At 49.6% G+C, this 22,995-nt stretch overlaps 1 protein-coding gene across 1 annotated transcript; it reads right to left on the reverse strand.

The window, feature by feature from the left end:
- Positions 1 to 430: 430 nt before the first annotated feature.
- STC2 (stanniocalcin 2) lies at positions 431 to 14,328 on the reverse strand. Its single transcript, XM_061393234.1, has 4 exons — positions 13,971 to 14,328; positions 11,791 to 11,933; positions 9,131 to 9,342; positions 431 to 3,870 (listed from the first exon to the last, which is right to left on the reverse strand). The coding sequence occupies exons 1-4, from the start codon at positions 14,119 to 14,121 to the stop codon at positions 3,468 to 3,470; spliced, it is 909 nt and encodes a 302-aa protein (XP_061249218.1). The 5' UTR covers positions 14,122 to 14,328; the 3' UTR covers positions 431 to 3,467.
- Positions 14,329 to 22,995: the final 8,667 nt, after the last annotated feature.

The raw sequence follows: 22,995 nt of genomic DNA on the forward strand, positions 1-22,995 counted from the left end.
TTTTCACATTATTTTCCATCACGGCTTATCATAGGATATTGAAAATAGTTCCCTGTGCTATACAGTAGGTCCTTGTTGTTTTTTCTTTTGGTTACACCATGTGGCTTGTGAGATCTTCTCCAACCAGGAATGGAACCTGGGCCACCACAGTGAAAGCCCAGAATCTTAACCACAAGGCCACCAGGGAAGTCCTGGGGCCTTGTTTATCCATCCTATATGTAACAGTTTGCCTCTAGTCCCAAACCCCCAACCCTCCCAGCCCCCTCCCCTTTTGGCAGCCACACCTCTGTTCTCTACATCTATGAGCCTGTTTCTATCTTGTAGATATCTGAACATCCAGTATTTAATGGACTCAAAGTCCACTTGCTCACAGCCATCCCCTTGGCCCACCCAAAGCTCTCTCAGACAAAAAATGCTACTCAAGAGGAAGTCAGTTATTTAAAACCTTTATTAAGGCTTGGAGAAAGATAATGCAATGTGACAAAGTACAGATCCTGCTGCCTAAATCCCTAACAGAAACAGATCTTATAACTTATCACGGTGCCGATGCTGAGATCACACGAGGGCTGCTCTTCATTAGGAAAACGGGCCCTGGAAGCGTTGTTTGTCCTTGTTATTCTAAACGAAGCCTTTTCCTAGGTTCGAGCTGAAATTTCTGTGTGTGTGTCTGTGTGTGAAAGTACAGCTACAGCTCTGGGCTAGCATTTTCTATTTATTTAGTTTTGAGTGTCAGCATTTCACTCTACTAAGGCCTCTCATTTCAGAATAACAGGGCTATTTATTGATACAAAGGAGAGGTGTTCGGATCATCTTGTTAAGATGCAAGGCTCAAAATAAACATCATATCTTTATTTGGAAATCCACATCCTTCCTCAAAGGAAGGCTCAGGAGTAAATTTGTATGAAGTACGAAGCCCCAAGTGGAGGGTCTAACTTTAAGGACGACTTTGCTTACATTTTAGACTGTACAAATGCCTCTGTCCATGCTTACAGGAATTTGGATTTTCCCCAGTTTTGAGATAAAGAATCTCAGCAATAAATACTACTGTAGGCTTCAAAACTTTAGGAACCAGAATGCAAGGATTTCTACCTGACTTTTGAGAAGAAACAAAGCAGCGGCATGAAAAAATATACAACAGTGATCAATGAGGGGGTTCAGAGCAACATAGGAAGCAATTTTATGCCTCGGGGGAAAACACCGAGATAATAAATACAAATGACAAATATTTACAACAGAAGCAACACATGGGGCGTCAGTAGCGAACATGTAAAACATTTACACTGAGGAAAATGTAAAAGTGATGCCTTTCACCCACCCAGCCCAGAAGCGGGCGAACAAATGAGCAGCTGACCCAGCAACGCGAGAGAATGTTATTGCTTCAGCTTTTGAGTGATGTAAAGAAAACAGTCCACGTGCTGTGTGGCTTCAGACGCCATGGCTTACGGTCAGTTGCCATGGCAGAGCCTGACACACCGGTCCTCCTCTCTCGGAGGGCAGAGCTGGATCAAGCACATCTCTTTTCTGCAACTCCCGCTCTTTCTAGGTGCTTCTCCCAGCCTTTTGTACCCCTCCCCCCAACAGATGGTTTCTTTCCAACATGCATCGTGAGAGATTGGGAAAACGGCGCTCTGGCACCCTGTCCTGGCAGCAGTGAGGCTGGATTTAGGTTATCTAAACACTAGCTGGGCTTTGGGTAGGGCATTCTGGGAACAAATCATTTTTTAGCAGATAAATATAGCCTCTTTATCTCTGGCCTCAGGTTGCTTTGAGGGAGAGCTATGAGTTGATATAAATGGAGGATGCATACTTTTTTGCCCAGTCACTAGAACAGCAGTCAGCAAACTCAGGCCCAAGAGCCAAATCCAGCTGGGCGCTTGTTAAATAAAATCTTAATGGAGTGGAGCCAAGCCTATTTGTTATGTGTTGTCTATGTATGTTTCTGCTTTCAGGCAACAAAGGCTGAGTTGAGTAGCTGCAACAAAACCCATATAACCTGCCAAACTGAAAACAGTGTATTCACTATCTGGACCTTTACAGACAAGGTTTGTTGACCCCTGTTCTAGAAGGACCTGGCCCAGAACATCCATCCATTCCTTGCAATACTGGGCTCCTATTTGAGTACTGGCTGCAAGAAAGGACAAGCTCTGTCAGAAGAGAGAAAAGGCCTACCTCTGAGACCTCTTCAGTAACCACAAGACATCCATTGCCAGTGCTATCTGTTCTAATCCTTTCCCTGTATTCTCAGTTCTGTCTCTCCTCCCTGCTTTTCTTTGTCCACTCTGACTCCTTTTCTCATTGCTAAATTTTCATTCTGGATCTGGGAAATCTTGTCCCCCAGTGATGTGCAGCAGTCTCCTCCGTTTACATAAAAGGTCGGCATTCCCTGGTGAAAATTACCAAGTAGTCCTTCTGTGTTCCCCTTTTCCAGCCTCTAGCATGGACAGGCCAGCTTTCCAACTCGGCCCAATGGAACCAGGGTCCGTCTTGGCTGAGGATCAAGGCGAGGTACCAAAAGGCAAAGGGAATTCTGTCAAATGCACTCCTGTGTGCATTTTTTCCAGGGTGGGCTTTGTGCTAGTGGCAATGAGCCCATGTCAGGCAGTCAGACATAAAGCTACATCACTTTTTGATTACTTTAAAAATAGCACTTAAAAAAAAATTCAGCCCCCAAAGATGGGTTGCTTTTTGCTTTCCTTTGAGCTGGTTTTAATGACCCAGTTGCTTGTTTGAAAGCTATTTATTTAGACAGATACGGAGATGTAACTGGATAAATAAAAAAGTGAAATCGAGACTCGAAGCAGTGGTTAAAATACAGACACACAGGGGCCACTCCCTGCAGCAGGGTCCCCTAGACAGAACAATGGCTCAGAAATTACACTTAGAATCCTCGCCGCCCCCACACATCCCCGCCCCGTCCCAAGTTATTCCAACCTCAAGGTCCCATGCAAGAAACTGGATTTCTGTTTGGCACCAAGCACCCACACGGCCCTGCCCCCGCTCCACCCTTCTCCCGATTCCCAGGGAGATTTGCACACCCACTCCTGCGCCGGAATCCAGCTGCGCTCCGCTAGGACTGTCTGCTCAGAAGCTTGGGGCGGGGCCCAGCACCAAGCGCACAGTCTGGCCCCCGCGGGTCACCCCTCCCCTCTCGTCACCTCCCAAGGCAAAGGGAGCCGCAAGCCATAGCCCAGGGTCTCCGCGGATGGAAAGAAGGCAAAGTTGCGAGGAGGACGACCTCCCGTTGGGATGTGTGGGTGCGGGACACACCAGGCACAACCGAGCCCTCGCTGCCGAGGGAGCCTCCACCTCACCTGTTCATGCCGCTAACACAGCTCCAAACAAGTCCGCAATCCCCATCACATCCTGCGAGTGATCGCCCCCCTCTTTAATGGCAAATGTTTTGGAATGTCCAGAGAGAAGAAAATGGACGGCGTGGAGGAAAAGATTTCCCGGCCGGGCCTTTCATTTCACCTCCGGATATCGGAATACTCAGACTGTTCATCCTCCCACTCGCTGCTTCCAGAAGTTCCCTGGGCCCCAGGGCCGGCCGCTCTGCCCCGGGCGTGGGCGTTGGGGTGGCTCTTGCTACCTCGCTCACCCTTGGCACCTCGGCCGGTCTCCCGACTGCTGGGCTCCGCAAGGTGGTGACCCATTTCCGCGGGGTGGCCCCTGGAGAGCTTGGCCCTGTCGCCCTGGAGCTGGTGCTCGGGTGGCGCCGTGGGGGGTCTCTGGATGGCCGAGGTGCAGAAACTCAGGATGGAGCACAGGCTTCCCCAGCTCTGCTCACACTGAGCCTGGACGCTGTGGGTGATGGCCTCCTTCACCTCCTCCCCACAGGTCAGCAGCAGGTTCACTAGGTCCACGTAGGGTCTGGGGATTGAGACAGAGACCGGGGCTGGAGAACGCCTCCTGTGGGCTAAGGAGGGCAGGACCCACAGGAGGGGAGAGACCTGGCCAACGCTTGACTTGGGTTTGGTTTGGCAAAAGATGTTCCTGGAATTACTGCAAGCCTTTACCTGGATTCTGTGGAGTACTGGGCTCCCTGCCAGGCACTGGAGGGAACTGGAGCCTGGGGGAGGGAGCCCGCCACAAGAAAAAGGGCCCCTGACAATACACAGGTGTCTGTGCTAGAAGCCTAGAAAGAAGCCCTGGGGAGTGAGGCACACAGCTGTGGGAACGAGGAGGGCAGGGGAGCTCCAGGCCCGTTTGTGCTGTGCTCTGAGTAGTTGCTCAGTTGTCTCTGACTCTTTGTGATTCCCATGGACTGTAGCCTGCCAGGCTCCTCTGTCCATGGGGATTCTCCAGGCAAGAATACTGGAGTGGGTTGCCATGCCCTCCTCCAGGGGATCTTCCCAACCCAGGGATCAAACCCAGGTCTCCGACATTGCAGAATTCTTTAATTGTGTGAGCACCAGGGAAGTCCCCAGGCATGTTTAGGGTGTGCTAACTAGGAGGATTTTAGCAGGAGGGGAAATGGGTCTTGGAGCCAGTGGAATACTACTTAGGCAAATGGTGACGGGCCTTAAATACTAAACTGAGGAGTCTTTATGGCAGGGAAGCGAGATTGGCTGGCTTTGCACTGGGTGTCCTTCTCCTGGATAAGCCTAGTCTTAAGTTAGGCTCCCCCAAAACCACTTTCCCCATGTGTGTATTTGCCCCTGGTTTGGGCTCATGATAATGAAGGGTGTTTGGGGAAGTTTCTGGACGCATTCTCCTTTGTATCTGGAGGCGTCTGGAACAGGTGAAGGGTGGGGCTGGGGTGTAGATTCCAACCAAGATATCCCTTCCTTGGTGGCAGAGGCTGAGGCGGGGGAGTGGCTGTCTGAACAGCTTTATTCTTTCGTGCTGGGCTTCCCCACAAAGGGAGGTGAGAGCTGGCCTGGCAGAGAGGGGCCTCTGTGCTTGGGACAAGAGCCAGCTGTCTGTGAAATAAGCATGCTTGGTTCCCAGGGGGAGGACCAGTTGCTCAGGCCGTCTTTAGGAAAAGTGCTGAAGGAGGAATGACTACGTACCTTCCTCTTGGGGGTGGAAGTGTGTGCAGAAAGCCGGAGCAGTATGCCTATTTTGGGGCCCATCTGGCAAAAGGTGCCCCCAGCAATGGGATCTCCTGGCCAACTCACCAAGTCTTTCTTACATCTCACTAGACTCTTAAAATCCCCAAGGTGTGGAGAGGGATATGGCATGTTCCAGGTGGCTAATAAGCTTTCTTAAGCAGCCCTCACTGGCAGAATTTCTGGGTCTTTCTGTCCATGCACTGGGCCATCCCCTTGGGCAGGAAACCACTCTGGCACGTGAGCTCATTTATAGGAACAAGCCTTTTTTTCCTCGGTGAGCCTGCACCACTGGGACGCTGCCCTACAGACCATTTGAATCTTTTCTCTGCATGTTGGCTGTTGTTGCCTAGCAGGAAGGGCAGACTATTTGAAGACTTGTGAAGCAGTTTGCTGCCATTTTTATGAATTAGTCCTCAAGTTGTAATTGAGTGAACTGTCCTCATGTCATAGATAGAAAAACAGAGACATGGTGGGGGAGAAAGTGGCTTTTGGAAGCTTCTGGGCCGAGAAGGCCTGGGGCTGGGCTGAGAGCGGAGAGGAGGAATGTTCCGGCTGACAGAGATCAAGCTGCCTTTTAAGGCTTACTTGATGCCTTTGGAGTCGGAGAGTCTGGGCACAGCTGATGGGCAGGGTGCGGAAAGTCTTGAAGGCAGGCCCCTCACCGTGACAAGGACAGTGATGACCCAAGTTGACTTCAGCCGAGAGAGGAGGGCATGGGCACACGAGGGACGTGCTCCCTGCATGTCCGTTTCTTTCCATCTTTTGAAAACTAGCACTGACAGCCTCAGGGAGGTCAAGTTCACTGAGTGTCTGCTAGAGCATCATTGGGATTGTAGCACCTGATCCTGCCTGCCACCTCCTGTGGCTAGATAAGCAGATCACAGAGACTAAGCATCTGTCTTTTGGGGATGCTTCTGGGGAAGTTTCTTTCTCCAGAGTAAGGAGAGGAAGGGCCCTCTTGGGAATCCATGGACTGCCTATTGGCCTCCTTCAGCAGGGCATCCTGCCTGACAGATGAACTTGCTGAATCCCAAGGCGGATCCCAGAAGGCTGGACTACCCCACGCTCTTTTCTGCCCTTGGCAGTCTCTGCCGAGGAGAAAGCTGTGAACCACGGGGAGGGGTGTGTTCATCTAAGCTGTGTTTCAAGCTGGCATGGTGCCTTCTCAGGCTGCTAGCTCAGCCCGTGTCTAATGACAAAGCCCAGCTCTCTCCACCGGGCGTCAGCAAGGCTAAAGGGTTTTTAAAAATACTTGGAGGGGGATGTGCCTGGAGGCTGCCAGCACCCAGTGACAGGGTGTCTGATGGCCAAGCGGGTGATATGGAGAAAGTGGGACGGGAAGCAGTGAGGGGAGCAGGGCAGCGGTGAGGGGAGCAGGGCAGCGGTGAGGGGAGCAGGGCAGCGGTGAGGGGAACAGGAAGTCACTTTAACTGAATGTGAGTGTTTTAGGGGTTAGGTGAGGGTCAGGTTGAGGGATGGGGGTGATGTGGATTCTAGGATGCCTATGATTTCCTTCTCTCTAGAGGGAAGAGCAAATTCAGTTTTCATTTTCTTGTCTGTGGCCAAGGTCACACATTCTTAAATGGCCTTCTTGATATTCGGGGACTGATGGGATCTTTGGTGCCCAAATCAGTTAAGATAGTTAAGAAAAACTAAAAAAAAAAAAAATTCAGTTCAGCTTTAAATATAGTTGACAGAGTGCCATTGCAGCTTCAGAAGGGAAGGCAGTGGGATTTTGTGGGGAGCTAGAATTGCTGGCTTAGTAAGAGGAACTGCATATAGCCACACTGAGTATTCAAGGAAAAGGCCCAGGTTTGCTTTGGGGTAGACCACCTGCATTTCCAGAGCAGGCTGGGGTAGGGGCTATATGGGCTCTAAATGATGCATGGAGCCTTTTGGAAGTAAGGGTCCCATGGATGATGTTTCCATGGAGGAGACATCAGAAAGCCATAGTGCTTTCTGTCTTCTTAAATGCAAAGGTGGGGTGGGGTGGCAAAACTCCTCAAAACCTTCAGTTTTCCCAAAGACTTTTCTCCAAAGAAACAAAAGTCTTCTTGGCTCCAGGAATGTGTTACAGAATTAAAAACTAGTGCCCTGTCACCCATTTTTGAAGCCAACAAACTATCTCTGATGGAGGAGAGTGAGTTGAGAACAAATGAACTTCATGAGTTTCTCAGCAGTGGAGTGTCTGCCTCTTGCAGGGGCACCTGAAGGAAGGGAATCTCAGTGTTCTGCTTGTGTAACGGGCTGTTTTTGAAAAAAGGGAAAAAATCTTGCTGCACCTGGGGACCAATGAGCCTTTAGTTGGTCTAGTGGGGAGAATGGAGGCCAGGACAAGGAGGTTTGAGGTCCATTCCTGACAACTGGCTTCAGAAGCACCAATTCCCAAGTTGGAAATTAGGAATTGAATCTCAGAGCAAGATCTTTAACTTCTTAGCTTCACGTTCTTTCTCTCTTGTGTGGGGTTAGTATTCTCTGGCTTGTAGCACTGTTGGGAAAGGTAAATGAGATAATCCAGGCCAAGTCCCTGGCCAAGGGCCTGGCCCACTCAGAAAATGACAGTTATTGTTATTGCTATTGTTGTTGATGCTATTCTTGGTTTGATTCTTTACAGAGATTTGGAAGAATAGAAAATATTTTATTGGGCATTAGTATAACTCAGGCTTTCTAGGTGGGGCTGGTGGTAAAGAATTCGACTGCCAGTGAAGGAGATGTAAGAGATGTGGGTTTGATCCCTAGGTCAGGAAAATCCCCTGGAGTAGGAAATGGCAACCTGCTCCAATATTCTTGCCTGGAAAATCCATGACAGAGGAGCCTGGTGGGCTACAATCCATCAGCCCACAAAGAGTCAGACGTGACTGAGCGACTGAGAACACAGTGTAACTCAAGGCAAAGGCAACATCACTTTGCTCCTGGCAAGAGCTGCCTATAGAGATTCATGGTGTATCTAATAATTCTAACACTGCACCAGGGGTGTTGCAAGGTACCTAGAGCCTTATAGCCAAGTGGAAAGTGACAGGTGACGGCTGCTATTCTCTGCGGTCTAGGTGGTGTGGGTGGGATGGGGAGTGGCCCGTTTAGTGACGTAGTTGAGGGAGGCTATGGCATGAACTAAGGAGCAAGGATTGATAAAATTGTACTGATTTGGCGCAGTGAGTCACTGGGCAAAGACTAACAGTGCAGTGACTTGTACTGGGCTGCTTAGTTAGTACCTTACTTTCTGCCCTGAGTCCCCAAGAAAGGAGCCATTGTATGCTTTTAAAGGAAGATATCCTGGGTTTATGATTGAATTGCAAGTCTTCCAAAGAGTATGTTCCTATCCCCTCATTTTGGCATAAAGGTGTTTAGCTGATTAAGGATTTTATCATTTGTTTTGCATTTTCTCTGGGAGGGCATGAATGTTGGAGAAGGTGAATTGGACCTTCTAAGGGAAAGCAGAGCTTATGGAGGCAAGGGAAAAAGCTATTGATATTTAAGAGTATAAGTCCTGGAGCTGGACTGCCAGGCTCCTCCATCATTGTCTGTGTGACCTTTACCACACTGAATCTCAGTTTTCTCATCTGTAAGATGGAGATGAGAATGGTACCTAGCTCATGGTGCTGTCATGAAGATCAAGTGAAAAATTCATATGAAGCCTTAGCACAATGCCTGGCACTCAGTACGTACTCAGTATATATTACCAACCCTTGGCCATCTGCTGGGGCACCTACATGGCAACTCGGGACACTCAGAACTGTTGGGATTCTGGCTGAAGGAAAGACAAAAGGTGTTCCTGAATTCCACACATTTCACGCTCAGTGAAAAAGATTTCCTGTTGCTATTGCTTTGAATTTTGAAACTGATGGTGGAAATTTCTTTTGCTTTTCCTGAAGGCCAGCCAGAAAGGGACGCTCAGGGGAGTCAGTGCAGCTTTCCTTGGTAAACCACAACCTCCCATTTAACAGGAGAGTTCAGCCTCTACAAGTCAACCCATCAGACTGAAGGAGACTGTCTCTGGACCACAGCAGACTTCTCCCTCCATCCACGTTGCATCACCCCACCCCACCCCCGCCCCACCCCCACAGGGCAGCACTCACTCATGCAGCAGCAAGTCCTTGAAGTGAATCATCTCCACCATCACCCGGATGTTCTCCTGTGCGGCAGAGCACAGATCATGCTTCAGGTAGCATTCCCGCTGTAACTGGAACACCATTTCCTTGATGGCCGGACACTTCCGGCTTATACAGCTGAATCTGTGCCGCAGAGCGTGGGCCTTACACTTCAAGGCATCTTTGATGAACGACTTGCCCTGAGAGCGGAGGGGACAGGGAAGGGAGAGGGGGTGGAAGAGACCAGTTCTTATTACACGCTTTGACAGCCTGACCCTTGTTGGGCTTACATGGGATTTTTCTGACGACTGAACCTTAAGGCCTCATCCAGATGGACGTCTTGCAGGTGACAGGCTGAGGCTACATCGGGAGGTCTGTCCAGAGTGATGTGAGACCTCTGCCTTCAGCCCCAAAGGATGTTACCTGGGAGACTGACACGGTTGCTTCCTTCCTCCCAAACTCCTCTACTAGCCTCCCTCATCCTGCGGCTCCCGTGGCCCTCTGTCCTCAAGGAAGCCCAGTGTTGACTGTATGGTGGCAAAACCCCGAGGGAAATTTGGGCAGGCATAAGCCCAGAGCTCCTGGGAGGTGCGCGGCGAGAGCTTTTCTCAGGTGCCTGCGTGTGCAGATCTCTCCTCTTTCCTGCTCCTTCTAGTGATGTGAAGGTCGGGTGCTAGCTGGGCCTGCCTTTCCTGCCTCAGTGCCTCCTGCCGACCCCAACCCGTACTCTTTCTCTCCTCCTCCTAGCCTTTATGGAGGAGCATTCTTTTCCTTTCTGAAAGCAATTCGACTCCTTTAAACTGTTAGGGTTATTGCCTCTAAAAGGCCCGCCTGGCACACTGCCTGCCAGCATCTGGAGCCTGAACTGCCCGGCTGACGGCCCCTCCCCCTCGCCCCAGGCCTCCGAGTGGCGAAGGCAGCCAGGCATACATCTGGCCTGCAGTTCTCTTTCCTGGCAACCCCATGAGATTGTTCTCATCCTAGAGAGGAGACAGCTGTTGGTGTGGGGGCGAGCCTGGGCCGTTAGCTTCCTTATCAACCTCGCGGGGCACAGAGGCACCGTGGGATACCCACCCAGAGATCTTCACACCCCCTCTTCTACAGAAGCGAGCTGTCATTGGAGAGGTCACCCCTGTGTTTTAGACAGGCCTGGAAGTAACGGAGTTGAGAAAGTAAATGGGTTTAGGTTGGAAGTGGGACGCCGGCCAGTGCGTTTATTTGTCCTCTCCTGTAGAAGCAGCTGAAAGGTCTACAGATAGTCTGATCACTGAAAAGCCACCTCATGGTGATTCCCTTTCCTCTGACGCACCAGTGGGAGCTGAATAGGATGGAGGGTAGGGTGTGGCGGTTGACTAAGTAGTTATGGGCTGAGACCTGACTTGAAAGGGATGCTTCTAACTTGAGAACGTACTCCTGTTGGTTGAGGAAAAAAAGGAAGATGAATTTATGCAAGGGCTGCAGCAATCTGTTCTCAGTATTCTTCCCTGACATCCTGTGGGATTGCCCTGAAATACACATCTTTCCTCCGGATTTCCTATACGTTTCCTAATTCCCGTTAATCCAGAAGGGATGCTTTATTAGGGCATCTCAAGGAGTTCAAACACTTTGCTCCTCTTTCCTTCCCTGGTTTCCCTTGCTGGCACCCCACATCCTCTGTAGGGGAGGCTGCCAGCCCTGTCGCATCCCTTTCTGGTTCCCAGGCGTTGCTTTGTCAGGCTGTCTACAGGATGTCAGTACATGGTAACTGGTGATGTTCATAAATCACACCTCAGCTGTTGGCCTCATCCAAACAGTCATGGTTCTCCAGTGAAATGACAACAGGGTACTTCACAGTGTATATACAGGCTGGGGAGGACACTAAGGAGATGAGCCTAATGGTCCACTCCACCTGAAATGTGTTTGTATGGTGTGCACTGGAGGCATAAGGTTACTTGTTGGGTTCTTTTCCTACTCATGCGGCATCTAGGCTTTTACCCTAGGGACCCCGGGATAAGTGAAGTGGGTCAGGCCCTGACTATATTTATTATATAGAGCGGGACTCATTCAGGGTTCCAACTTTTCAGGTTGGGAGAGGAGGATCTGCTACTTAGGAGGAAGAAAAGTCTGCTCTCTGGAGGCCCTGATTTATCCATGCTGCCTGCCCACATGTCCTCTAGGAGATGACAAATTTCTACAAATTTCATGTCTCTTTTATTCTTACCTATTAGGTGAAAATAGCTTTTGGCATGTTTAATTGGAGTCCCCGAACTTTCCTGCCCTACCCCCAGCCTAATGTTATGGTCCTCACAGACTGGGTTCTGGGTAGCCAGACACCGTGTGTCCCTTACAAGATGTTTATTATTTATTACGAGTTTTCTCTGCTAAGAATCCTCAAATAATTGTTCAGCTTGGTCTCCATCCCATTCTGTGCATGCAAACTTCCTCCGAGTGGAGGAAGACTCGGCCGATATGACAGGTCCAGAAAGCTGAACCCCAGGAGTGGAGTGGGGAGTCACTGGCACCCTGCTGCACACCTGGAAGGTCTCTGGCAAGTACTAAAAGCCACCATGACGATCAGCTAGGAAACTCTGTTAACAGTTTTTTCCATTGAATGTTTCAGTCATGCTCTGCTAACCCAAAACATTCTTGGTGCTCAATATGGTTTTTACCTGGGCATCAAATTTTCCAGCGTTGTGCAGAAAAGTCATGCAAATTCCGTGTAAGCCCCGAATCTCACAAGAGTTGTTCTCGAAACATTCAAACACGCCACACCCCACATCGCCAGCGTTGACCAAACAGTGCTGGATTTCCGCTAAAATGAGAATTACACACAATCATATACAAAATTCTCTGTAATGCTGGGGAATGCAGAGAGAGGGTGGTTGAAATAAAAGTAATGACTAAAAGGAAAATTAAGAAAAAGTGTTAGAAATGATTGTTTTGGGATCCAAAAACCAAGGAAAGAAAATTTCATCACTTAATCTACTTATAAAGATAACTAGTATTTGTAAATTTTTGTAAAAATTAGCCAGACCTACATTACAAAAGTCACAAGAGAAGTTAGGTCAGAACACTCCATTTTTTCATCCTTCTCATCTTATTAAAGTATTTGTGGGAATACTTGGTTTGACAGCTGAAGATATTTCAGCTTTCTAAACCCACTGACAAAAATAAAATTTCAACCCATTAGCTTGGTCTTTCCCTTCTGTCCTTCATCAATGAAATACTCTTCTGTACTTGGATGAAGCTGCTGCTATTAAATCACGGCCATTTCCTTCCTGACCCCCAAATGAGAGCGTCCAAAAAGCAGTTTCAATTTAGCTTTATGATTCAACACCTAAAAATCAAAACAAAACTCCTATTAAGGCAGCGCCTCCAAACCATTCGCATTAAAAATACCAGGCTAGGGAAACTGCGGTTTGCTTGCATGCAGGCTCAGGAGTCGAGTCAGATGGGGGTTAGTCTGCAGAAACGCAACCTTTGCAGTTCGAGGTTCCTTTTTAATAGAGATCTGGGGTGAGATGTCGCTTAATTCCCTAGACTTCTCGCGACCCGGGTGTCCGCTGCCCTCCTTCGCAGAATGTGGCCCCAATTCGCCTCTCTGAAAGGACAGGCTGAGAGGGAGTTAACTGTCAGGCTGCAAAGCCTCTCTCCCTTCCTTCCCCCTACCCAATTAAACCAACCACAAAATTACATCAGAAGAGTATATTTTGGAAGAAGGGCGGGTCGGAAGAGATAATCCGCATTCAGGTTAAATCTGCCGAGAGAATGAGGGGCGTGTATTTGTTGAGGGTCACCAACTAGCGAAAATCACGTTTGATTCTCAGGGAAAGCTCTGGGAGGGGAAAAGGTGGGTGAGACGAGCGGGGCGCGAGCCCGAGGTGCTGGCATCTGCCTATGGAGGTGGGAGACTCCCGGACGGTCCCATGCGCGGCCCCGGCGCGCCGGCCCGGAGCGCGCAGGGCCGCGGTTCACTCGCTCCCGGCGCCCCTAATGGGCACTCGTGCATTCCTGCTCGTGCGGTGAACGCACGCACGGCACTGCCGGGTTCGCAGGCCCCCTTAATAAAGGGAGGGCCGTGAAGAGCGAAGAAGCGCTAGGCAGATTTTCTTCCTCTCCCTGGAGCTGGGAAAAGGGCCAGCCCCGTGCCCTGCACGCCTGGTTGTGCTTGGCAGCTCTCGGGTAAACGGAGAGCCGGTCGAGCAGCTGCGGCGCACGGTTCGGGCCGTGTCACCATTTCTTCTCTTGCTGACCTGCTCTGGAGCCGGGGACGGAGGCAGCACCGCAGAGGTACGCTTTAGTGCACCCGCCCCTGCCCCTTCCGAAAGGAATGCCCCACAAGGGGGAAAGTTCGCCATGCAATTTGTCTCGCCTACAAAGTTCTTGGATGTCGGGCATCTTCTGAGGAGGGGGAGAAACAGTCCTGCCGCGGCCCGCCGGCTGGGAAGAGAAGTTCTTCGGTTCAGAGCGCAGCCCGGTAGCGGGGACGCTCCGTGCCTCCTGCAAGCCGGTTAGGATGGAGCAGGGAGGTTTGAACCGGTCCGGGAACGCTGGAGCCGACCCTGGCCGCGTGATGCGGTGCTTCCTTTACCCTCGACCCCGGGAGGACAGCAACAAGTCCTGCCCCAGCCATCTCATCACCCGGCCAGCACGTGCGGATTCCGGACGCGCGGAGCCCGGTGTGGACCTCGCTCTGCCGCGCGCTTTCCTCTTCACGCCCCGCTCCACCCCAAGAGTTTGCGCGGTCCAGGTTGGGCGCCCAGTTCTGGGCGAAGCGCCCGGGGCGCGCTGCGTGGGTGCGGGATGTCTTCTCCCAGCAGCTCCCCGCCTCGGGGGCGCACGCACTTACCTGTGTTCTGCAAGGACAGACGGCCTTTCTGCTGGGAGCCCCTGTCTTGGGGACCTTCGGGAGTGTTGGTGGCGTCGGTCCCTCGAGCTGGATCGAAGGTAACCAGCACCAAAGCCAGGGTCACGAACTGGCCCAGCCGCACGGTACACATGGTTCTTGGTGTAAACCTCCAGCCCGGAGACCTGGATTCTTTGTGCTCCCCTCCGCCTCTTCCTCCTCCTCCGCCGCTTCCCCTCCTCCTCCCACTCTTCCTCCCGGCTCGCCTTTTCCCTCCTCGCGGCCGCGGCTCTGATAGAGGTTACCCAGCGCCCTCCCGTAGCTCTCTGGAGAGCATGTGACCAGGCCGTTAGCAGCGCCGCGAGTGCCGGGCAATGGCAGGGACGGTGCCTCAAATATCCCTGGAAGCTCTGGTGTCACTTGAATGAAGGAGTCGAGCAGGTGTTGTCCCAGCGGCTGGACCAATCCGAGACCCCCGCCCGTTTGACAACACGGCCGGGAGGCGGGGCCTGCGCCCAACTACTACAGGAGGAAGCCGAGCGCCGCTGGGAGCGCCCGACAAAGTTGCCGACCTGGCGACGGCCACGCGTTTGCGTGCGTGTGTGAGTGTGTAAGAGCGCGGCCGGAGATACATGCGCGTGTGCGGGTGCTCCAAGGCAATGGCCGAACGGACTTAACTAAAAGCGAATCCCAGCTCCGGTTGCAGCTAAAGAAAGGCGAGAGGGGATGGTCTGCCCTGGGACAGCGTTCCCCCTCCCCTCCAACCCCCTCAGGCTCCTGGCTCGCATCACACCCGCAACTGGCTAGGAAAGTTTCCTCTTTCTGCCTTTTGTAATTTAGTTGAGATTCCCAGCCCCGAGGCCTTGACAGATTGGAGAAGTTTCCTGGACACAGTGGTGCTCGGGGCAAGCTGGGCACAGATGGGAATTCCTGGCGGTGTGATGCTTTGCATTAAAAACAAAAAATCCTCCAAACTATTTTAAGATAGGAGCAGAAAGCACTAGATACAGGACTCTGCCTGAGCGGCTGCCCCATCTTCTTTTCGCCCCGCCGTGGTGGGCCTTGCCACACCTTAGGTGTCAGATTCTTGCCCCTCCCTCAATCCAGACGGATTCTGGGCTGGGCTGCAGGGATCCAGGTGAGAGACTGGACTTGCATCATTTACAGGCGGGTGGCAGGGAGGCCCGGGCAGCCCTGAGTCAGCCCGCGGCGGAGCATCGCGTGCCCCAGAGGCTGGAGCTTGAAAGGCAACTTTACGCGTCTCCAAACATACTCTTCCATTTTCCCAAAGCGCTACTCGCCGCCGCGTTCTGTGTTCCCTTTACTCTTCATTCATCGGATGGAAAAGGTCAAAAAAAAAAAAAAAAAAATTCTCCCTAAACCCTAAAAACAGAACCCGAGGAAATTCTCTCCGTCTCTTCTCCTTTCTTGTTCGAGCTCCCTCCCCAAGCACGGCCGGGGCTGGATCGCCCTCGACTGCTTTCTCCCCCCGGCTTGCGGAAGCAGGGAGAAAGTTGGGCGCCGCTGGGAGCGCCTCTTCCCCCGCTGTGTGTGTACGTGTGCACGCTCACGTCTCCCCCGCGCCGAGGCCGGGGACAGGAACTGCTCCGGGCACCGTCAGTCCGACGGCGCAGCTCTGGGGGCTCGTAGGGCAGGGGGAGGGCGGGGACGCGAGCGCAGCGCCACTCACCCCGGGTGACGCGCTTTCGCCCCTCCCCCGCCGTCTCCACCCTCCTGCTGGAGAACAGGTGAGCTTGGGTACCAGCTCCAACCCCTTGCCCCCGCCCCGCTCCCAGCCCGCGCCCTCTGCGGTAATGCGCCCCGGAGGTTTCATCACCCACTGCCCGCGGCGACGCGGCTCTGGGTCTCCGCGGCGGGGCGCACGGAGCGCCTCATTGGGGCAGCCTTGTGACACGGTTGGGGGAAGGGGTGCGGAGACGCCGGGGCCAGGTCGTCCTCTGTCAGCCGTTCGACTTCCCAAGCTCCCCTCCCAAGGTCCCGGATGCAGGAGGGCGTTAGGAATGGGGATGGGGGCAGGGTGGGCACCAGTGGCTGCGGCTGTCCAGTGTCCAGCGGCCCAGAGGTGGGAAGAATGATAGGAGGGGGTGGGAAAGGCACCTTCGAGTAGGCCCTCCCAGGGGTTGCAGCGCCTGGGAGCTAGCTGCTGTCCACCATCCCCATCCGATTTCAGAACCCCAAGAAAGGGTCACTTTGAAGGTCTGAGTCTGCGTCGTGACAAAAAACCGATCACTCATGCCCGTGATTCCAATAACAATGACCTCTTACAGCCTCAAGAGTTTTGGGGGGAAGGAGGTGGGGTACAAGTCCATTATATTAATAATAGATGGTGCGCACTTCCCACTCTGCTTTTGTTATGGTATTTATTTCCTTTATTAGTTTATGAAACACCATCTCCTGTAGATTCTTAACAGACAAAACATAACAAAAAAACCAACAGCAGTCTGGCCTCCCACGAAGTCCATAAGCCTCTGAATTTCCTGGGTAGGCTTTCTTTCCTTGGAGAGCCTCTTTTGTAGGTGAGAATATGAGTAATATTGGCATTAAAAAGGGCATCTGGTCTCTTGGCTCTTTAAGCAACACAAACAGGAGCGGTCTAGCAGGTGGGAGCAAGCCCACCTTTGTGGGATGCAGACACTCCGAGTCTTCTTGTTAGAAGGCTGGGCCACCACCTGGAGTAGGGGCCAGGCAGATGCAGGTCTCTGGGCTCCTGCATCCCAGAGCTGGGGCACAGCCTTTTGCCACCACAAGGCCCTGGGACTGCCCTCAGAGGACCTGCATCATAGAAAAATTCATCTTGAAGCTATTTGCTCTAGTTTCACAGGGGACATTCGTGTCTCCTACCTGAGCCACCTGCCCCTTTTAGAACTAAAAAAAAAAAAAAAAAAGTGGTAGTTGTATTTGCTGTATAGCAAGTACAGTTACCAGTTCTTAAGAGTTTTATATTCAGACCACTTAGCCAGAGCCAGACATCCAGAGAAGAATGCCCATCCCAGTCTGTCCCATCAGGGCTGAGAAAATTCTGCAGAAGCAGGAGGCAGTGTACTGGGATTACCAGTCGAGGCCACGGGCCTGGGGTCAGAGTAGGGAGAAGAGCTCAGGCTGGTGACTGTGCTGTGATCTTCCCTTTCTCCTTCTAGCCTTATAACTCAGGCCTGGTTTGGCAGCCTGTGGCTGGTGACAGTAGGGAGTAGGTAAGAGGCAGTAATAATGATAGTATTATTATTACTGTAAAGGAAACATGAATGGGGAACAGACACTGGGCCATGCATTGTGCTTGCAGATTTGGTCTCTCACTAGGTGGGAATTGAGCCTTTGGAGATGTAAGGACAGTCCAGCTGGTATTGCCCTGAGATTCAGCAAGGGTTCTTGGCTGGATGGGCCCTCCTTCTCAGTTTAAGACCCAACTGGCAGTGGGAAGGATGAGGCAGGCTCCCTTCGTGACATCTGGGGGCTTCTGTGGTTAATGCGTGGAACCCAAGTTTTCCTCTCTCACTCTAATTCACCAATTAAAACCAAACAGTGAGGGGGTTAATTTGGGTTTAAGTTTGAAAGGGGAGAGGATACTGACAAGTGGAAAAGGAACAGAGGGTATCATAGGAGGGAAGAGCATCAGGGGTAAATGAACAGAAGGGACGGTGCATTTCATAGGAGGAATAGGAGTTGCCCAGTTTGGTATTCAAATGCAAGATAAAGCTGTCAAGGGCGTTTGGGGCCTTGTTGCAGGGCCTTTGTGAACAAATCTGTGCTCACCAGAGAAGATTTTGTTATCTCATCCTGGTGGCATTTAGGGATGAAACTCCAGGATGCTCTTAGACTAGATTCCCTTTTGGAGTTAGGAAAAGGTCAGCGGCCCAGAGCTGCACTGTGAAGGAAGGGATGGATGAGAGGAATGCAAAGTAATTAGTTGGAATCTTTATGTGGATTGCTGTGCCTAGAAGGATGTTCTTACTTGGTTGTGAGCAGGTGGTGCCTTGGAGGATGGGAAGTTGTTGAATGATGAGGCAGTGTTGTGTAGGTTGATGTTAATACTTGGTGGCTGGTCCAGGCTGTCTGAGTTCCAAAGCCAGAGTGGGAAACGTGGCTTCCACGTGTAGAGCTCCTCCTCCTGCAAGCCACGCCCCCTTGGGGGCCCGACTGTCTGGACTGATGGCACCACCTTATGGTCAGAGAAGGAACTGCCTGTCCAAATAGTGGACTCTCTTCCAGGCTCAAAGACCTGAGACACTAACACCGGGTCTTCCACCTTCTCCTCAATTTCCTTAGCAAGTAAGTTAATACAGATATAGACAGTCTCCTCCTTGCAACCACATGCTTTAATCACCCCATCAAGGAAATCTCATTCAGACTTTTTGCTTTTCCTCCCCCATCCTTTGATGTGAGCCTCAAATCTGTTCTTATCATGGCTCCTTTGTGTAATGTCTGTGACGGAAAATGGCAAAAAAGGTGTACACGTGAAACCGGCCAGACAAAATAACAATAAAGTGCTGCTACCAGCCTCCAAAATAAGTAGAGGTCTTTCCCTAAAAAGTCTCTATCTTTCCCTTTGTTTTCTTTCATTGATCGGGTTGTTTCATTAAATGGAATTCAAGAGAAGGGATACCGTATCATCCATCTTTGAGTCTGTGTATTGGTGTTACAACAAAATTGCTCTCCACTCATTTTCACAGTAGAAGTCCAGGGCCTCAATAACATTATGAGTTAAGAAGACTTTTGTGGGGCTGCTCTGAAAACCTCACCATCATTTATAGTATTGTTTATTGGAGGAAAAACTATTCTAAGTTCCCAAAATAACCAACTCCCAAAGGTTTGGAGTACACCACTTTTGTGAATGGGACATTTCCTCTATGTTGTAGATTAATAGTCAAACCATAGTTGTGGACTGACTGGAAACAAAAGATAAATGAGAATTTAAAAGACCCCAAGAGAATAATAACACTGTCTTCTCACCGTAAAGAATCAAAAGCCGTGATCATCAGGCGTCCAATCATGGTCTGAGTTTTGTTTGTGCCTTGCTCTGAAGCCTGCATAGTATTCCACTTGGCATCTCTGTTTTCCTCGGGTCGTGATTTTTGCTTCCTCACTGTGTGCAGAGACAAAACTCCAGGAGGAAGTGTCCCAGGATCTGCCGGATCTCTACAAGGAGTGCTCATGGGGCCTGGAGGGGAGGCCCTCTGGCCTTGGAGCACTGTGGCACTTTCTCTACGATGGGTTTGGTCGGAGAACTGTGAGTAAAGGACGAGTTGTTGTTTTACTGTGTGTGTGTGTGGGGGGGCAATTTTCCAGGGAGCCAGATTTTGAAAATCTTCATGAAATGATCAAATCTGTTAATGTGATTTAACCAGCAGTATGCCATTAGGGTCCATGGAACTACATTTTCGTTTTTGAGTTTTTTTTTTTTTTTTCCTGAGGAGTTCTAACTATTTGTAAAGGTTAATATTTCATGATTTTGGTTCTTTTTTAAAATAAATCTTGCAAAGATCAAAGAGAACATTTACTTTTTAAACAAAAACAGAATAAAACCCATTCTATCTTGAATGTACCATGTAGGACCATTGGGGCCATGTATAAATCTAAGACTTTATGAAATCTGATTTTTCTTATATCTTGAAACACTTTTCATTTTATCATCCTTGGAATTATTTTATCATTACCCATCAATTATTACCAATTATACTAAAAAATACTAAAATAATAAGAAAATGAAAGAATGATGGCATCACCACCCAGAAAGATGATGCAATAGTGAAATAAATCATCATGATTGCATCACCCTTCAGTTTTCTTATTACATTGCTTAGAGGATTACATCATCTTTCAGGAAAGTTTAAAAGAGGCTAGAAGATACCATCTTTGTAGTTTTATTATTATTGCTTTCATTGCATGCCATTGAGAATAGAGAATTTTTCATTGCCTGCATAAAATGGTGAAGAGAAGAAAAGGGACAAAGGAAAATGTTTTTACAGTAGTCAGACAAATCGGAAGAGACAGTAGTGGCAGTAAAATTCACTTTGTAAGCAAAGTCTCAGACCCTGAGTTTTACCATACAATAATCTAGAGGGGTTTCTCACACTCCAGAATCGACAAACAATATATTTTTGAGGACAAAGAGAAATTATGATATTCTCATCCAGTTAGTCATTCAACAAGAATGATTTCATCACCCAATATTTTGCAACAAGAACCGGGACCATCCTGTTTTGCTCGAAGAAGCAGGAACCAATGTTCTTTTACCTTTTGTGGTGTTTGTTTAACAAAATTTTCTTGACACAGTTTGAAGGGGACAAATGACAAAATCAGGTGTGTTTGCAAAAGTGATCCGGAGAATATTCTTGCCAGTGTTTATAAATGTAAAAATGAAAAGGCTTTGCAATTATGGAGAAAGATGACCATCTTCTCTTTAGCAAAGTTATGACCCATCAGAGGTTTCAAAAGTACTGGTTTTATAATGCAAGAAGAACCAGAAATGACAATAAATTAGGACTTATTGGAGAATTACTTGAAATATAGAATTAGTATTTGTGAGATGGATCTGCCCCAGGTTCACATCTGACAGCTCGTGAGTAGTTAATTGCATGTAGAGAATATTGCTCATTTTGAATTTATATACCTTCAAAGTCAGGAGAATAGGGAATGAAAATGTGCTATATTTAAATGATTGAACGAATTTTGTAGTAAAAATGTAAAAACTATCCCTTTATTATTACTTCTGTAAATTACTCAGAAAAATAAGAAGACTTCCATTGGACCAGATGATGACAGCTTTTTCTTGCTGTATATACAGCAGGGCCTGAGGTTACATACATAGAATATTTTTAAAAAAGTCAAATAAACTCCTTCAGGTAAGCAGGAGCCAGTGTAGAAGACTCCGTCCATCTGTCTATTCTCAGCCCTTCCACCACCCCACTTTCCTTAAAGCTTGAAATGGCAATCCACTCCAGTATTCTTGCCTGGAGAATCCCACGGACAGAGGAGCCTGGCGGGCTACAGTCCACAGGGTCTCAAAGAGTCGGATACGACTGAGCGACTTCACTCACTCACTCACTCACTCAAGGATTAATGACTGTTTTACAGCAGGGTGCTTTGAATGAAAGACATTGTCATATAGCCTCTCCGTTTATTCTCCCCTTTAGTGGAACTCAGTATTTCTCAAAATTCAATGGGGGTAAGAATCGCTGTATATGACATAAAATATGGATACTGCATTTTAGTGTATGGTAGGCAGGATTTGTAAGGTTCATTTTGACCATTCAAGAATTTTTACTTTGTGTGAAGACTTTACAACCGACCTGTCTTAGTCCACTGAGGTGGCCGCCAACAGAATACCATTGTCTGGGTGGCTTAAACAACAATTTTCTTTTGGCCTGCCTGTACGGCTTGCCTGGTTCTTAGTTCCCTGATAAGGGATTGCAACTGTGTCCTTGGCAGTGAAAGTGCAGAGTCCTAACCACTGGACTGCCAGGGAGTTCCCACAAATGTTTATTTCTCATAGTTCTGGAAGCTGGAAACCTGAGATCAGGGCGCCAGCCTGGTTGGGTTCTTGGTGGAGGCCTGCTTCTTTGATTCTACATAAAAAGAGGGAGAGAGAGAGAGATGCTGAGAGAGAGCTCCATCTCTATAAGGGCATTAATCCCATCATGAGGGTCTCACCCTCATAAACTATCTAATTACCTCCTAAAGACTCCACATCCAAATTCCATCACATTGGGGGTTAGACTTTCAACTTAGGAAGTCAGGGAGGACACAGACATTCAGTCTATAGCACTGAGCCACTCTGACATTGATTCATTCAGTAAACTTTTGTGTGTGTATGTTTTAGACCTGGTGTTACATACCGGGCAGGAAGGAAGAGCTAAACGCAGGCACTGCCCTTCTGACTTCCCTGGTGACTCAGATGGTAAAGAATCTGCCTGCAATGCGGGAGACCTGGGTTTGATCCCTGGGTTGGGAAGATCCCTTGGAGAAGGGAATGGCAACCCACTCCAGTATTCTTGCCTGGAGAATCCCATGGACAGAGGAGCCTGGCGTGCTAGTATCCATGCAGTCGCAAAGAGTCGAACACGACTGAGTGACTGTCACGACTGCCCTTATAGCAGCATCAATCTAGAGAGGAGGAAGCAATAATTTTTCGAGCACTGTGTGGTCAGAATTACTATGGAGATGAGATCAGGGTATCCTGGGAACTAAGAGAATGGTTGCTCTCAACCATTGACACCTCAGTGGTTGACGCTTTACAAAAGGTGTCAAAGATGAACATTACTAGTTTTTACGTTCACTTACAAAACAGGAATTGAAGAGGAGAATGGTTAGGAGGCATTTGGAGGGTGGAAACAGGGAGAAAAAGCCTCCAGGCAGCAGGGCCCAGAGGAGTGAGAGAGAGCAGGCAGGATGGGGAGCTGGGTGGTCTGGTGTGGCCGGGCAGGATGGTGTTTGTGGAGGAGAGGACTCTCGGCTGGACACTGAGTGGGATTAGACCCTGAGGGCCTATTGTGTCTGTCTTCGTCTGCAAGTAACGGAAAACCCTGAGCAAAAACCTTATTAAAGGCAAGTGTTTTACTCCCCAAACCTCCGAGGGGGGAACACACTGCGGAGTCAGGTAGCAAGTGTAGAGGTGATTTTGAGAAGCGTGTGGGGGGCAAAAGGACAGGATAACCAACTTGTACACTTGAGGGGTAAGTGGGAAACATGGCGGCAGCTTAAGCCTCCCTTTGCCTGCCCTGTGCTCCCCCTTCTCTTCCACTCCCCACCCACATCTCCCAATCAACGCTGTCACTGCTTTTCTGGGTGTGTGTGTGTGTGTGTGTGTGTGTGTGAGCCACTCAGTCTGTCCAACTCTTTGTGCCCACTAGGCTTGTAGTGGGCTTGTAGCCCACTCGGCTCCTCTGTCCATGGAATTCTCCAGGCAAGAATACTGGAGTGGGTTACCATTCCCTTCTCCAAAGGGTCTTCCTGACCCAGGGATTGAACCCAGGTCTCCTGTATTGCAGGTGGATTCTTTTACTGTCTGAGC

Source organism: Bos javanicus, chromosome 20 (assembly GCF_032452875.1).
Source record: "Bos javanicus breed banteng chromosome 20, ARS-OSU_banteng_1.0, whole genome shotgun sequence".
Taxonomy (NCBI): Eukaryota; Metazoa; Chordata; class Mammalia; order Artiodactyla; family Bovidae; genus Bos; species Bos javanicus.

Bases quoted from the DNA above. Each gene is read 5' to 3' on its own strand.
- STC2 (XM_061393234.1), bottom strand. From the start codon at position 14,121: ATGTGTACCGTGCGGCTGGGCCAGTTCGTGACCCTGGCTTTGGTGCTG. The intron at 11,934-13,970 runs GTAAGTGCGTGC...TTCTCATTTTAG, and splicing joins TCTGTCCTTGCAGAACACAG to CGGAAATCCAGCACTGTTTG. The intron at 9,343-11,790 runs GTAAAAACCATA...CTCCGCTCTCAG, and splicing joins CTGGAAAATTTGATGCCCAG to GGCAAGTCGTTCATCAAAGA.